Source organism: Lemur catta, chromosome 1 (assembly GCF_020740605.2).
Source record: "Lemur catta isolate mLemCat1 chromosome 1, mLemCat1.pri, whole genome shotgun sequence".
Taxonomy (NCBI): Eukaryota; Metazoa; Chordata; class Mammalia; order Primates; family Lemuridae; genus Lemur; species Lemur catta.
In genome coordinates, this window is record NC_059128.1 from 272,563,585 (window position 1) to 272,580,502 (window position 16,918).

Genomic DNA, 16,918 nt, shown 5'->3' on the forward strand with positions numbered 1-16,918 from the left:
CTTCCCTAGTTTATTATTTGCCCACACTCCTAAAGGATTATTGTATATCTTCTCAACATCTCTTCCCTTTCCCTAATTTTAGCTGATGCCAATGATTTTTTACTTTACTGAAGAAAGTATGAGTCCTTCTTCCACTGAATCTTTCCACTGATTATATCTGAATCTCTATCCTCTCCCTGTTACTATGAATAAAATCATATCTTTGTCTACTCTCTTGCACTAGATCCCATCCCATATCTTAACAATATAGGTTGAAAAATATCATTCCAGGTATTAGCACTCTTTTTTTTCTGTATGATCATTTTTTCCCTCTTGATTAGATCATTCCCAATGTAACATAGCATTTTATTAGTTTCTCATTGTTGCTGTGACAAATTATGAAAACTTAGTGGCTTAAAAAACATCAGTTCAGGCCAGGTGTGGTGGCTCATGCCTGTAATCCTAGCACTTTGGGAGGCCGAGATGGAAGAATTGTTTGAAGCCGTGAGTTCAAGACCAGCATAGGTAATATAGAGATCAAGAGGCTACAAAAAATAAGAAAAATTAGTGGGGCCTGGAAGCATGCACCTGGAATCCCAGCTACTCAGGAGGCTGAGGCAAGAGGGTTGAGTGAGCCCAGGAGTTAGAAATTGCAGTGGGCTATGATCATACCACCTCGCTCTAGCCCAGGCAAAAGAGAGAGACCCTGTCTCAAAAAAACAAACAAACAAAACATCAGTTTATTATCTTTTGGAGTCAAAAGTCCAAAATGGATTGGCAGGGGTGTATTTCTTCTAGAGGCACTGGAGGAGAATCCATTTTTTTGTCTTATTCAGCTAGTGGCTACCTTCATCTTTGGCTCATGGCTCTTTCTTTCATCCTCAAATTCATCAGTGTAGCGTTCTCTCCCTCCCTCTCTTCCTTCTGTCACTTCTCTTCTGACCTTCCTGCCTCCATCTTTCCCTTTTAAGGACTAGTGATTTCACTGGACCGACTTGGAAAAGCCCCCATAATCTCTCCATTCCAAGATCCTTAACTTTTTTTTTTTTTTTTTTCATTTTTTTGAGACAGAGTCTCACTCTGTTTCCTAGCCTAGAGTGCTATGGAGTCAGCCAAGCTCACAGCAACCTCAAACTCCTGGGCTCAAGTGATCCTCCTGCCTCAGCCTTTCGATTAGCTAGAACTACAGGTATGTGCACCACACCTGGCTAATTTTTTTCTATTTTTAGTTTACAGGTTGATATTTTTTTCTATTGTTTTAGTAGAGACAGGGTCTTGCTCTTACTCAGGCTGGTCTCTAAATCCTAACCTCAAGCAATCCTCCTACTTTGGCCTGCAGAGTACTAGGATTACAGGAGTGAGCCATCGCGCCCGGCCTTGAGATCCGTAACTTAATCACATCTGCAAATCCCTTTTGCCATGTAAGGTAACATAGTCACAGGGTCTGGGGATTAGAAAGTGGACATCTTAGGTGGGCCACTGTTCTGTCTATGATAAGTATTCTTAAGAACAAACAAACAAACAAAAACCTCACCTTGGCTCACAATCCCTTCCTACTTTTCTGCTGCTCAGCTCTTTTAAAAGTAAAAATTGACAAGAGTTTTCTCTTCTTGCTGCCTTTGATATATCCCCTCTCATTCTCTTTGCAATTATTCTCAAGCAGACTTCATTCTTTACAACTCCCATAAAAACTCTCCAAAGTCATTGATAATTGCCACATTGTTAAATTCCATTATGCATTCTTAGTTCTCACCGTATTTGACAGATGTTAAGATGAGAGTGGCCCATTGATAACTCCCTTATTCTTTCAGTGCTAAGTGTTAGGGATTCTGCTCTCTCTCTAGGTTCTTTCCCGACCTATCTGGTCACTTTGTCTCATTCTCTTTTGTGAGTTCTTCCTCATTTTCCCAACCTCTAAACACCACTGTGTTCCAGGGTGACCACATGAATGGTTTATCTTTGTATATGTGCTAACAGCTCCCCAATTTTTATTCTCAGCCTGGAGCTCTCCCCTGAAATCCAGAAACATGTGCAAATGTCAACTCTGCAACTTCTCTTGAAAATCTTACAGGCATCTGAAGTTTCGAATGATGAGGACCAAATTGTCAGTAGTCACAAATAACCACCCCAAATTGCTTATCTCCTTCTCAGTGGCAATTTGCACCTTCAGAGTTCATTCATCCAAAAACCTTGGTGTTATTTATCCTCATGTCATCCTTTTATAATATTTCACCCTTCACATTGCATTGATCAGCACACCTGTCGCTTTTGCCTTCAAATGTATCCAGAATCAATTCACTTCTTACCACCTCCACCACTATCAGCCTGAGCCAAGGCACCACCATTTTTTATCTGTATTCTGCAGTCTGGTCTTCCAGGCTTTGTGCCCCTATAATCTATTCTCAGTGCAGCAACCAGGAAGTCCCTTTAAAAACGAAGTCAGATCATGTCAGTCCTCTGTTTAACCTGAAAAGGCATCTCCTCTTACTCAGAGTAGGAGTCAAACCCTTACAAAACTTGCTATCTCTCTGAAATCATATCCAGCCACTCTTTTCCTTGCCTTTATCACCCAAGCAAAACTGAAATCCTGGAAGTTACTGCATAAGCAGTCTTCCCCTTCAAGTCTGCACTCTCTCACCTTCACATGGGGACACGTTTCGTTTCCTTGGATAGCCACATGGCTCAGTTCCTCACTTCTTTTGCTTGAAAAGTTTTGCCTGGCCACCCCACATAAAATAAACCTTCTCCTACACAGGTATTCTATTCCTTGATTCTGAATGATTTTCCTCAATAGTACTTTTCCTAACCTGTCATTTTATATATGTGGAAACAAATGAAGATGAAGCAAATGAGAAAAGCAAAGGCTATTTATTCAGAACTTGCTATGCCAAGAGAGTCAGCTACCACCATTTGCATTTTGGCAAAGACTCAAAGGCAGGCAGAGGAGTGGGAAAGCTTCAGAGCAGGAGAAAAAAGGGAAAGCCTCAAGTGTGCCCTGGTTGGAGGCTTTCGCGTGGAGGAGCTGTAGGTGGGCTAATTGGAAGCTGAGCATCCTATGTAATTGGATAGGGAGGGCATATGTGGCTTTCTCTGGTTGGTCCTAAGTTACAAACAGGAACAGAAATGTGAGAAGCCGCCAGTTATTAATCGAGTTCTGGACATTTGGGGCCACTAGTTATAAAAGTTATTGTTTGACTTACTGGATTGTTACTATAGACAGCATTCTGGCTTCCTGGGATGTTTATCATGGATAAGGGATTGATTTTCTGGGAAGGTTCCTGTAGGTAATGGGCCAGAGTTCTATTTTTATACATGGCTTAACTGTTGTCCATTTATATATTCAGTTTCTTCACATATGTGCTCCTTTAGATGTCTAATATCTGTCTCTTCCCACTCACAATGGGCAAAGACAGTATCAGGTGATTTATTATACTAGGGACCAGGATTGACATTTATGAATGTCTTTATTCCCAGTGCCTTGTGCATAGTCTGTGCTCAGTAAATATTTGAATAAAAGAGGAACAGATATGATCTTACCTATTTTCCTAAGTAGTGAAATCAAACATAAGCCATATCAAGGAGACTGAATTATTTAAAGTAATTTGGGAAGCCAAGTGTCAGGAAATGCTCTCTCCTCTATTTTGTTTGAGTAGATAAAATATCTCTTGCCTGCAAATGACTTGTAAATGACCTTTAAAACTATTGAGTCTCTAAAGAGTGTTCAAAAAAAATCCAGGTGATACACTCAAGCTTGTTTCTTCTGCACAGAGGAGACTAGAGCGCCCCCTGGTGTTTGGGTGACATCACTGTTCTCTCTTCAGAGTACTACTCAGAAAGGGGTTTCTATGTTTCCATGAAGTGTTAATGTGAGAGAAATTTTGAGGTTGTAACCTCTGACACTTAATCCTAAAGGCTGAGCCCATCAGTTGTGTTCTGACCATCTTGATTTTAGGACACCATTGATCTATTAATTCCCTTCTGATCTCAAAATTCCAAATGGTTTTCTCCAAATCTTTCCGTCTTCATCCAAAGTAATAGACAGTCATCCACTTACTTTTCAAGAAGGGCTATTTGTAACTCCTTATGCTGTTCTGGGCCCTGGATAAGTGTTTTTCAGGAATCACTATATTCAATCTTCACAACTAACTTATAAGGTTCTGTTATTATTTCAGCTTTTCTAATAATAAAGTTGACACTCTAAGAGGCTTAATAAATGTCCCGGGTTTTTACAACTAGTAAGTTGCAAAGGTGGGATTTGTAGCCAGGTCTATGTAACTTAATGAACTAGATAGCTTAACTGGTCTACTATACGGTCTCATTCTTAAATGCTTTATTTTGTTTTGTCCAGACTCTCATCAGTCCTCCCAGCACAGAAACATATATAGGGATCCTTTACATTCTGAGAATGACCATGTGGTCCTCTTAATTGAAATCAAAGTTCTAGCACTAAATAATATGCCTGGTCCTAGGCAAAATTATGAGGTAGATCAATTATTTAGGTCCCAAGAACCCTGAAATTTCAGTCTAATCTCCCTTTATCACTTATCATTTTATTTCAACTTTTTTTCGTATGCTTCAGGCCTGATGCCTTTTTTGTTGTTTTTTGGTTTTTCTTTGTTTGTTTGTTTGTTTGTTTGTTTAGAGACAGGGTCTCCCCTTGTCACCCAGGCTGGAGTACATGGCATGATCATAGCTCACCGCAGCCTCAAACTTCAGGGCTCAAGAGGTCCTCGTGCCTCAGCCATCTGAGTAGCTGGGACTAGAGGCATGCGTCACTGCACCTGTTTTTTTTTTTAAGAGATGTGGTCTGGCTATGTTGCACAGGCCTGATGCTCTTTTGAACATCACAGAATCCAGCAAGAATCTGCCTAAAGTTAATAAAATAAAAGAATTTTTGATTGTAAAATTCTCTTCAAGATAATCCAGGGTGTCTTAAAAGCCAAGGTCTAGAATGTTGTAGATAGTAGATGTTCATTAATTATTTGTTGAACGAATAAATCATGCATGAATGTAATCTATTCACAGTACTATGTAAAACTCAGGAATTCATTACATACCTTGCTCAAGGTTAGTTGGGGAAAGCATTGGAAATTTGGCTTCCTGAATGGGCTTCTAGTCTCCTTCAATCAACACTGGACTTCAAAGATTTGGGGAGTTTTCTGATTAAATTTTGATTTCTAAAAGGCTTCTCTAGCTGAATAATGCCAGCTGTGCTCTAAGTGTCAAAAGAATGCCTTTATGTCACCGCTGATTTTGAAATTTATAAGAATAGATGGGACAGAGAGATACTACTGGAGTATGCCTGCCACATATGCTAAAAAAAGAAGATTTTGATCTGAGTCTCCTTACTATTAATGTAATATTTTCTCCTCATCTCTCATTCTACAGTGAATTGGGGCACATACTCTGTGAAATTATTTCCATTACAAAGTCAATAGAATATAAATATGAAGTATATTCCAGACAAGTACCCAAAGACTTGATGAAACCACTAGGCTTTACATCAATTAGTGATAATCTACTTTTAAAAGATCCAGAGATCAACGAAGCAGAATAAATAGTGCAGAAACAGACAGTGAGATATGTACGCATTTACTACCTGATAAATAATACATCAGTAAACTACAGGGAATGGATTATTTAACAAATGGAGCTTAAAATTTTACTACTTAGGAAATTAAAAGTTCATATTCACCTTTACCATGGTAAAGAAGAGAATTCTTTCTATGAAATAATATGGCTCAACAGGTTAAATGTAAAAATTAACGAGTGAAATGAACAAAACTACTTACTGCATTGTATTCTAGGTTAAGGGTAGAAATCAAAGTACAATTTAATTTGTTAATTGATCTGTCAACTTTTCCACTTGAATATTTCCAAATCCTTTACATTTAAAATATGAAGACTTTATCAAACTAGTTCTTAGTCTTCACTTAAACTCCATAATTTTGCTTGAAACATGCTAAACCAGCTATCTTTCAAACCTAAGTCTTTATTTCCACAGATGTAGAAAATACTCTGATTCTTCCTTTTTCTTACTCACCTGCCATTTTTCATCCTCCTTTATCATTTCTTATCACCTTTTCCCATAATTTATATTCATCGGAGTTTAATGATCTTTCCTCACTCTTTTCATTCACACTCCTGTTTTGATTTTCTACCAAGTTGCATCAACTATCTACTGTTTTTATATACTTTTATCCTTAAAATATATTCATTTAGCCAGGTGTATTGGCATGTGCCTCATTAATTCATTAAAAAAATGGAAGTACAAAAAGTTTTTAAGAAAATAGTAATCACACATATTTTTACATTTTAATCTTTTTCTGTTAGCCATTTCCTTTTATGTGTGCTTGTATGTGTGTGCATGTGTATGTGTGTGGGTGGTGGTGAGGGTTTCCCAACTCTGAAAACCTCTCCACAAAGGTAACAGAAAGAAAACAGTTTCACTATTGAATAAGCATTAAACCAGAACATGATATGCATTAGAGGCAATCTACTGAGAGACTGAAAAGACAGAAAGAAATCCAACCTTTTTGCATAGCCAAACAGATACAACCCATTCCATACATGCTTTCAAGATAAACAACGCCCGGTTCTCAAATAAGAGAACTTAGCAGGATTTGTCACACAGAGTTCATCCTAAAGTTGCCAGGTAATTGATGTGACCATCTATGTTAGCTAATTGACTTTATCCAGAGGAGAAACAAATTTCTCATGTCTTTATGACAGGAGGTTGTTTTGCAACTTGGAGCAGATGCCCACTGAAGTTAGGCTCCTACCGTTCCTCAAAAGCTGGGAGATAGGGATGCTCTCTCCCTTGATGTTTACATTTCGAAGAGAGGAGAAAGCACTTACAGTTACAATTAAAGTTAATGCTCTAAGAAGGAGAAATCTCTTTCCTCACTTTGAACAGGGAAAATTGGGCCTCTTATTTTTAATTTACATTTATCCTTTCACCTGTAAAGAAAACCAAAAATATTTCATTCCAAAATATGCTTCTTTGACAGATTTCAAGATGGCTATTCACAGGGACTACAGACAGGAATAGCCCAGCAAAGCTGCCTTTTGTGGAGGGAATTTGCATCTGTAGAGGAAATAGAGGGAGTAAACAGCAGATGCAAATAGGCTTTCTCTGAAACCCCTTGTTTGGATCTAGGAAAGATTAACTCACAAGAGAGGCATTCTGACACCTTTGAAGATCTGACAAGAAACATTACCACATGCTCCTCTGTGTTCTCTCTGAGAGCTGCAACCTGTGAGGTTTCATTTGCATAACAAGACTGCCTTTGCCCCCTGTGTTCCTTCTCTCCCTCCCATAACCTGTCTTTCTAACCTCCAAGCCCCGCTTCTTTCTGTAACTGCAGGATGGTATAAAAAGCCCACACATACGCAAGTCAATAAATTTGTATGCCTTTTTTTCTGTTAATCTATTATCAGTTTGTTTTATTAGTATGCTCAAATTATGGAACCTTTATGATTTCAGCCTAAAAGGAAGAGCCTGAGGCACAGAATATGATTTAAAGAGTTTACTTGAGCCAAAGTGAGGACAGCTGTCTGGAAGACTCAGACTGAAGTAACCTTGGATATGAACTCCGACTGGCCTCTTTTACAGGCAGCCTTTTAAAGACAAAAAGAAGGAGAACAAAGAATGGGCTGATACAAAGCTGTTTGTCAAGAATTCTCATTGGTTAACAAAAATAAAGTTGCTTAGTGATTGGCTACACATTGTTAAGCTATAGGATTTGGGTTATAGTGTCAGATGTGGTATTTATAGCTACTTATGGCAATAGCAAGCAGTTTCAAGAGATGAATACATAGCTCAAGAAGGGAACTAGAACATGATTGCTGTATATCTGTCTGCTCAGATAGATTGCTCTCTGTCAAAATGTCTGCTGTCATTTTGATGCCTCTCTTGGGCTGATAATGTGAAAGGGCCCACATTCCACAAACACAAGTTTTTTTTTTCTTTCCTCAAGGGGAAAAATTTAAACTTTCCTATACCTGCCATTGTTTAGTGGGAAACACATGTTCTTTTTTTTATCTCATTTAAAATACAAAAGGCATCTTTTAAACTGTGTCTACATTTCATGAAACAAGTCTATTTGAAAGACAAAATTTCCCTTAAGTTTTTAAAACTCTGCTGTGTGCCTAGAGTTGATCCATGATGGTTCTAGATTCTTTGCCCATCTTCCCACTGAGAAGTAGGGTTTATTTTCCCTCGCCTTGACCTGGGGCTGATTTTGACCAATTGCATATGGCAAAAGTGACACCAGGCCTGCTCAAAGGATTGGTGGCTCCTCCCTCCTCCCCCGCTCACAGGGCCCTGAGTCACACTGGTAGATGTCTGACTGTCTTGCTGAAAAGACAAGGTGAAAAGGCACTAAATCCACATACGGAGGGAGAAGAGCCTACTTGAATCCAGACGTTTAGACATCATTGCCAAGATGCCAGGCAGTGAGGGAAATTGTTGACCTTTTAGACAGCAACTACCAGCTGAAGTTGATGCCGCAGGCCACCTGAGCCCTGCCTAAATTCCTCAACCATGAAATCAGAATACATAAAATGGTTCTTATTTTAAGTCGCCAAGTTTTAGGATATTCTGTTATACTGCAAGTAGTAATCAGAGCAGGGCCCAATGCCGAATCATTTTTTTCTCTCTTTATTCTTCCTTTGATGGAAGTAAAAGAGCTCATATGAGGTTCAGTGTGGAATTGTGGTTGAATTGTGAAGGTAGGCTTCATTTTCCTCAGAGGGTTTCTCGGCTTTAAGCTGGAGGGCAGTTTGATTTCTAAAACATTTTTTTTTTTACTTTAGTATATAATAAAGTACATTTCCTTCTTCAAAGAGGTTCTCATATATCTATTCATATTTCTACTTTCAAAAAAAGTTTAAAAGCAACATGGGAAAAGTAACCCAATTCAGGAGAAAACAAAGAAGAGAAAAGATTAATTTGTGATGCTCATACAAGTATATTCTTACTACGTTGCAGATAAAGCAAAGCAAAAAGTCTTCAACCAACCATGGACCTCCTTCCCTCTCATAACGGTTTTCACAGGTCAACTGCAAAATGCAGAGGTCAGCAAAGGTAGAAGCAATCCCCAGCCACAAAGTTAATGATTATAAGGGCTGATGGATAAGGAGGAGCATAAGGTATTGGGAGAAAACCAAGCAAGAAAGAAAAAGCTGAGTGTAGAGATGGGCTGTTTTTGTTTGTTTTATGCCTGCGTGACTGAAGTTTATTCTATCTTTTATAAGAGTAAAACAAGAAATGCCAATTACTTTTTTTTAACCCATTGGTAAGGAACATTGTATAAATTCTTTCCTGAATCAGGAAAATGCTCAATTCTGATGTTTTCTCTTTTTATAAAAGATTCTTTCTGTTTCCAATATTTTCATATGCATTTTATTGGCACTGGAAAAACAGAGAAAGGGGCAGACAGTGAGTTTAGCAAGGTGCAATTAGCAACTAATAAACTATAGCTCCTCCTTCAAAGATCTCCATATAGCTATAAAGACGTAGCTACCCCTAGGTCTATATAGATAGGTAAATGAGGGGACTTACAATCGAGGGTGCTTTGAAGGACAAGAAGGAAGCACACAGGGCAATAATGTAGACTAAATGCTCTTCCCACAAGGGAGCGTAATCCAGTTGACACACTTCTGTCTCACAGCAGGACTGGGCTAACAGTGTGGTCTGCCACAGGGGAAGCTGAGTGGGTACGGCCAGGAGGAATAAGGAGAGCAAAGTCAGGGTTTCAACCACCCCTGACAGTAAAGGACAATGAGGGCATTGCTGACGATTAGAGATCTAGAGGAGAGCATTTCTGGATGGTAAAGAAATGACATGGAGTCTGACAAGACCAGAATATGGGCACTGTGTAGCCTATGGCAGATGATCAGAGGAAAGAAGTCAGAGGCTAGATCATTAGGTATTTTGTGTTTTTTTGTTGTTTTGTTATTTGCTATACTCAAGATATTGAACTTACCTATAGGACTGGGAAAGTAGTAGTTCTGAACTTGCGTATCAACTTTGCCAGATTTACAATATTAATAGTTACCTTTATTTTTATAGTTGTCGAGTCCTATTTGGTGTTCCCTTTCATGATTCTAGAATCTCTTTCTCCGTGGAAGTCAAGTTGTCGTAACTAACAACAGCCAACCTCTACCACAGTCCTGGGAAGCAACCCCTGCCCTCCCAGCTCTTTAGTATCCTCAGTCTCAGGTCTAGGACTCTCTGGGGCCCCAAGATAAGGAGGAACCCAGTGGACAAGTAAGTCTCCCGTGTTTTTTCTGGTTCCAAGGTTATCCCTTTAAAACTACACAAGTGGACAAATGTCTCCTCCTTCCATGACTATATGTGAAGCAGGGAGAGCCTATGTTTTTCTCCTGCCCCTCTCACCTCCAGCAAAGCTTTAAGCCTGGCCTCAGGCCTCTACAGCAGGGGTGCTTGCTTCTCCTTACACTTGCAGTTGAACACAGTACTTCTCTTTCCTCCCGGAAGGTGGCAGTGCTTCTCAGAAAGCCTCCAGGCTGTGCCCATGGGCTGGGCCCCAGCTGCTGCTGTGGTTTGCTCCAGCAGTTGGGTCAGAGTTGGGAGGAGGGTGTTGCAGGGACGCTGATCCTTCTCTAGGGCAAGGAAAGAGGCTCAGTGAGTTGAAATAGAAGGCCTACAGTGGAGTCTAAAAAATAGAACGTTACTCCAAAGGGGAAGGTAATAGATGTCAGGAGCTAAAAGCAGTAAATTATCTAGAGGTTGCAAGGGGAAGGAGAAGGGCATTAAAATGTAGCGAAGATGGATGATGAGGTCACTCTAGGGCTCAGGGAGAAAGAGTGCTGTGACCACTGTGCCACAGGGAAGACCTGGAGGTACAGTCTCCCCTAGATCAGGGTAATTAAACGAGAACAGAGACTCACTGTTCTCATTTAATATTTAATTCATAGACTTTTTGAAAGATTAATGAGGAAAAGAAAGAAAAACACCAAAAACATGGCAGGCATGTGGTAAGGCTGCATTTCTCACTCTTGTCTCTTCCTATTAGATTGCAAATTCTTTGAAAGCAAAAACTATGTTATCCACCCCTGTATTCCTTGTACTTACATTAATATAGCTTAATAACTGTTTTTTGCAATGCATGAGGGAGTTGTTTTGGATACAGAATCATCAGAAGGGCATATATGGTGTAGTCAGCAAGCAGTATAGCATGAAAAGAAAAAAGATATTATTTTATTTTGCTTGAAAAAGTAGATACAATAGCCAAGACTGATACATAATTTAGTATTGCCCAATATTGTGCTAAGGACTTTTACATGTATTGACTCAGTTAAGACCCTATTGCGATTCCCGTTTTACAGAGGAGGACCACAAAGCATAAGGAGGCAAAGTAACCTGCCTAAGACCATGGTGTTACATGCGGCAGAGCTGGGATTTGAACACAGCTGTCTGACTTCATACCTGACTTCATGCCTTCTATCCACTGCAACATACTGCTTCTGCCTGTGATAATAGTATGTTGGTCCAAGACATGAATGTTTTGGCAAGGTTAAAACATTTTAGAAAATGTCATGGGCACTTCACTTAACTGATTTTCCCACGTGAAAAGAAATGATTGTCAAAAGTTAATAGCTTACTTCTTTTCTTAATGTTTTTTAAAATGGAATCTTCAACATACTAAGGCATACAGCAATTTTTGAGCAGTCAGTGAGGTAAACATTGAGTATTATCTAAAAGCTTTACGTGTTTGATCAAATTCTTAAAAACTCATTCAAAAGAGAAGGCCTAACAGAACATTTCATAAATATCTAGAAATATTGGGCGCCGTAAATAATGTTAGTAATTAAAGATTTGACAAGTGGATTAGAAAATAAATGGAAAGTATTTTAAATGTATATCCTAAAGCAGCTATGTAAATCTTACCAAGAAAAAAAGATGCATGCATATTAATTTTTTGCTTTATATATTAATAGTAAAAGTATAAAACTACATCTATCTTTCCCTTAATTTACTGTAATAACCATTTCCCAGGGCTATATAATTGATCATAAAATAACCGGTTAGTAAAACTCACAATAAATACCTGATGTGGAAAAATTATGATTTTAATATTTTATTCCACATTTTTTCTTATTTTATTCATGTGTATATTTTACATACAACTCCAAGAAATTTTAAAGAAGAGTGTTATAAATGTTGTAAAAGGGGAAGTGTCCCAGTATTTATTCACTGTAGCATTGGGCTAGTTGCTTTATAGTTTATGTACGATGTCCTTTCTGTAACAACAGTATTATCTTTATTTTACAAATTAGTGCATTAAGGCTGAAGAGCCAATGGCTTTCCTAAATTCATATGCTGATCAGTGGTGGGTATGAGATGGTTCTCTTATTTGACTCTTTCAAAAGCTGGTTCGTGCAACATGCTTGATGTTCTAAATTCATTAACACAAAAAATCTTGGATCTTGTACCCTATTATCCCTATCTGGTAATTGGAAAATAATAGGTGAGGAAATTAAGATACATTGGATTCTATAGTTTGCCACAGTCATAAAGCCAACTATCTACAAGGTGAGGACTTAACGCCATGTCCTCTACTTCCTTGTGTTCTTTCCAACACATGATGTTGTTTTCCTGTGAAATTACATTATAGAAACCTACTGTTCCAGGTAATTTGCCACCAATTGAATTATTTCCTAATTCCCAGTGTATCTCTTTCACAATATTAAAGGAGGTATTTGGTATGTGAATTGTTCTAGGTTTTAGATATCAACTTTATAATTGCTATTATCTCAGTCATACAATGATATTATACTTCTGATAAAATTTCAGTTGAAGATTATAAGATAATTTTCCCTTCCTGTTGGTTATTGTATGCTAAGGCATTTGAAACCTTACAGGTAATGGTAATGGGGTGTCCTTACAAGTGTCATGGGCTCGCCACATTGGGACCTGACTCTCATTTTAGAAAGAACTAACATAAATATAGGGGCAACAGCTGGAGGAAAAAGATTTCGCAGACAACGACCCAAGTCTAGAAGGCTTTTCAATTCAGTAAGTAAGAGATGAGATGACGGTAAAAGTGGAAAAGTAGAGACAGATTTCAGAGATACTCAAGGTGATGCCATAAGGAAAACAAGTAATTTTATCATTCCGTTTTAGGGAAAAGAGGAGGCAGATAATAAATTGAATTTGGGACATTCAAGGGAGCTTTCTAAATAAAGGAGTGGTTGATCAGAGACTGGTGTTTAGAAGATTGGCCCTCTGGATTTTTTCTCTAAGGTACTCAGTTAGTTTTGCTTTATTTTTGCTCTTATGAATGTTTGGGCCAATGGGGCAAAATTGCCTAAGATGAATTAGCACTTAGGTATGGGAAAAATCACCGTATGGAAAAAATAAAACAACCAACAGTTTCCCAATTAACAGTAGCTCAGCATGTCATTTTCACATACAAAAATCAGTTTATAAAGTAGACACTGCTGAAAAAATTCACTTCCCCTGAAGAGAAAGAGCATGAACTATGTGGCCAGACAGCCCTTATTTTTTCTCCCGATTTTTCTGGGTAACCAATGAGCTGTTCTGAGGTTCCTCATTATCAGTCTCATATAACATTTAATAACATAATTCTTATAAAGCAGTAGAGGTGCTGGTATATAATACATGCCCCTAAAACATTAGCCACTATTATTAATTAATATTATTTCTCAGAAGTAGAAATACATATCTAGCTATGAGAGGTTTTGAAAACATGGCTAATAATATTATAAACATAATATTTATAATATATAGATTTGTTGATATCTACAGTACTATTTTAAATTATAAATATATCATCTATATCAAATATCAGTATACAAATCCAATGATTATAAGGTATATTGTTAAATTATAGAGATTATTATATATTCTCAAAACTAATGCTGAATTTATCTTTAAAATGTGTCTTTGGCATTCTTTTTAAATTTGGAAAACCAAAAATGTTATGTTTGTAAAAATTTTTTTACAAGTTAATAAAACAAGAAAAAAAGGAGAATAATGAAAGACTGTCAAGGTACAATTTATGAATACAAAAGGTACAATTTATTAATACAAAAGTCATAAAGTAAATAACACACAGTAATTTAAGCTAAACAAATGTAAATACAAACTTTCAAATTTCATTCAGTTTTATCAAATTTGGAGGAAACACAAAGATACAGTATTTTCAGACGTTAGTAAAACTGAACAATTATGAAACAAGTAGGAAATCTGTCTTTCACAGAATTGAAATGAAAATTTTGACTTAGGTATCCATATAGGAACATATGAAGTTCTCAGATGAGAAATTTTGTTTTTTTTTGGTAAGCAAATAAAAACTAGACATATTATATTTTCTGCCCCATTATTTATATTGGTAAAAGCCCAAAGTCTGTACTCAAATACTCATTAAAATATTCCCATACATATATGATTTCTTTTCAAAATACATCCTTCTTCTCCAACTACAAAAATTTAAGAGGAAAAAAATTTTACTTTCCAGAAATCATTAATGTTTCTTGGACCATACTTTTATCTTTCTTCTTAGTATAAGCCTTGGCAAAGCAGTTTGAATGCAAAGCCCCTTGACAAAATATCTGCTTTTGAAAAATGTTAATTTGATATACAAGAAAAGGAAGTCCTCTGAGGGAAGAGGATAAAGGAGTTAGTATTTCTAATTCCTAGGCTAAAAAAAAAGGGGATATCAGAAGGCAGTTTAGTTTTCTTTACACTGCTGATTAAAGCCTTCAATTTAACCTTCATTATAAATGGAGGGCACTAATCCCTAAGCTGTTTTTAAACAATTAATATTAACGTTCTTCAATCCTACCCCTGATTTCCCTGAAAAGCAATAGTTGAGTTCTATTTATTCAGTGTAATGGATCAGTATTTCATTTTAAATAAAACCATATAAGCACGTCTTTATGTCAGATATAAACGTCACACTCATCTACATACATAATGCTATGTCCTAGAGAAATTACAGTTGTAAAATAATACAGTCTTTAACAATGTTGTTTTGAAGTAACTGATTAAAATAGTAGATGCATGAATCATCTTAAAAAACAAATTACCATACCTCCTAGAGCAATCAAAGCAGTGTGTTTAATATCTCATTCTACTGAAATAGCTTATAGAATCATAAATAGCTGATGCACAATTCCTATAATTAATGTTAGGCAGTCAAGAATGGCAAATCAATGTTTCTTTGGGTTCCATTTTTAGATAACAATGGGCATTTTAGTCATTTGCATGGCTTTACAAGTACAGTTTAAAAGCATACATGACTACACGTACTGACTTCTGGAGTATACGCTGGGTGACTTCTTGTCCACGTGATAACTTTTTTGGGTTGTGCGATGGGAAGGTATGGAGTATCTGTATCTACTGCTCTTTTCACTGCAACAAAAAACACAACAAAACAGTGCCCCTCCAGCAATCAGCACCAGTGCCGTGGTCCAGCCTATATAAAGGGCTTCTCCAAGCTCACGTTTCTGGGCAACATTCACTATTGGGTTGTAGAAATCTCTGATGATGGAATTGGCAACCCAGCTCACAGGGATGAGCACCACAATGCCTGTGATGATGAACATGATTCCAGCCATTAGCAGGATGTGACCTTTTACCTTGTCATTGTCCCCAGTGCACCTGGTACACTTCATGCCAAGGACAGCCGTCATGAAAGCCAAGAAGGACAGCACAGAAGCAGCACACATTAGTCCTCTGGATGCCTGGAGGTCCGGAGAAAGAGCCAGCAGGGAATCATAGATTTTGCACTGCATCCTGATGTTAACGTGCCTCACGCAATTCATCCACAGTCCTTCCCAGATGGTTTCAAAAACCACAATGTTGCTTCCAATGAAGGCAGACACTCTCCACTGAGGCATTATGGTGACAGCCACCGTGCCCACCATGCCAACACCACCAAGCACCAGTCCAGCCATTTGCAAGGCGTAGGTTGCCATTATCTCCGGGATATCCGACTGGACTCCTGAGCTGGTCGGGCTGCTCAGAAGCAAGGTTCTCTGTGCCCCAGGACAGAACAGTTTTTCCTGTAGTAATAAACTCAGAACTCGGTGGTTTTTCAAATAAGAGCTGCTTGGCTACTTCTAGCTAGATAAAATCCAGTGTTGACTGGCTGAGGTGCCCCCCCTATAGACTGTAACAGGTAAACTTACAAATCAGGTGTGGCAACTTTCTCAGCCAATGAGCGGGGGATGGTAATCCAGGTGTGTCTAAACCAGCGCTTGGATACTTGGAACGGCTGGACCTTCATATAAACATTCTTTGTGCTTCTCAGTTTTCCAAGAAGACAGCAGTCTGTTTACCTGGAGGTGTAATTATGAACGTTTGCACAATCATCAAGAATGGAGCCAATCCCTTGCAAAGTGAAAGGTGCACCTTGTACAGGCAATTCTGAAACTCTTAGTAAGAGCTGCTGCAACCAAGGGATGAAATAAAATACCTGCCTAAGAAATCTCCAACGACTGTCAAAATGCCAAAGTGAAAGGAGAGTAGGGGATTGAAAGATTACTCTTAGCTGGGAAACCACATTCTTTGGGACACATGTGATCCAGGTGGTTGATTGAATTTGTCTACAACTTCAAAGCAAGCTCTACCAGGGTGAAATCAGGGAACAGATCATGCCAAAGGCCAAAAAAAAAAAAAAAGGCTAAAGTAGTTAATACACAAGGCTGTCCTCCTCCTTGGCACCAAAAACATGTTTTCTTTTAAGGTAGGAAAACTAGCTGTTGGTTTTCTTCCGATCATCTTGATTTACAAGAAAAAAAAATGCCAAAAGTAAAAAACCCCAGATGATTTTCTTATGTAGCAAGCACTATAGCATTTAAGTAATGAAGTGATTAACAGCTTGCTGGCTTGCTAGCTTATTTTGTGGCTTTATCCTTGCTGCTCTGTCTTCCTAGGCTAAAG

At 38.1% G+C, this 16,918-nt stretch overlaps 1 protein-coding gene across 1 annotated transcript; it reads right to left on the reverse strand.

Moving 5' to 3' along the window:
• Positions 1 to 14,339: 14,339 nt before the first annotated feature.
• On the reverse strand, positions 14,340 to 16,437 carry CLDN8 (claudin 8). The gene has a single exon (XM_045557922.1). It carries the CDS (start codon positions 15,949 to 15,951, stop codon positions 15,274 to 15,276), a length of 678 nt encoding a protein of 225 aa, XP_045413878.1. The 5' UTR covers positions 15,952 to 16,437; the 3' UTR covers positions 14,340 to 15,273.
• Between the last annotated feature and the right edge of the window lie 481 nt (positions 16,438 to 16,918).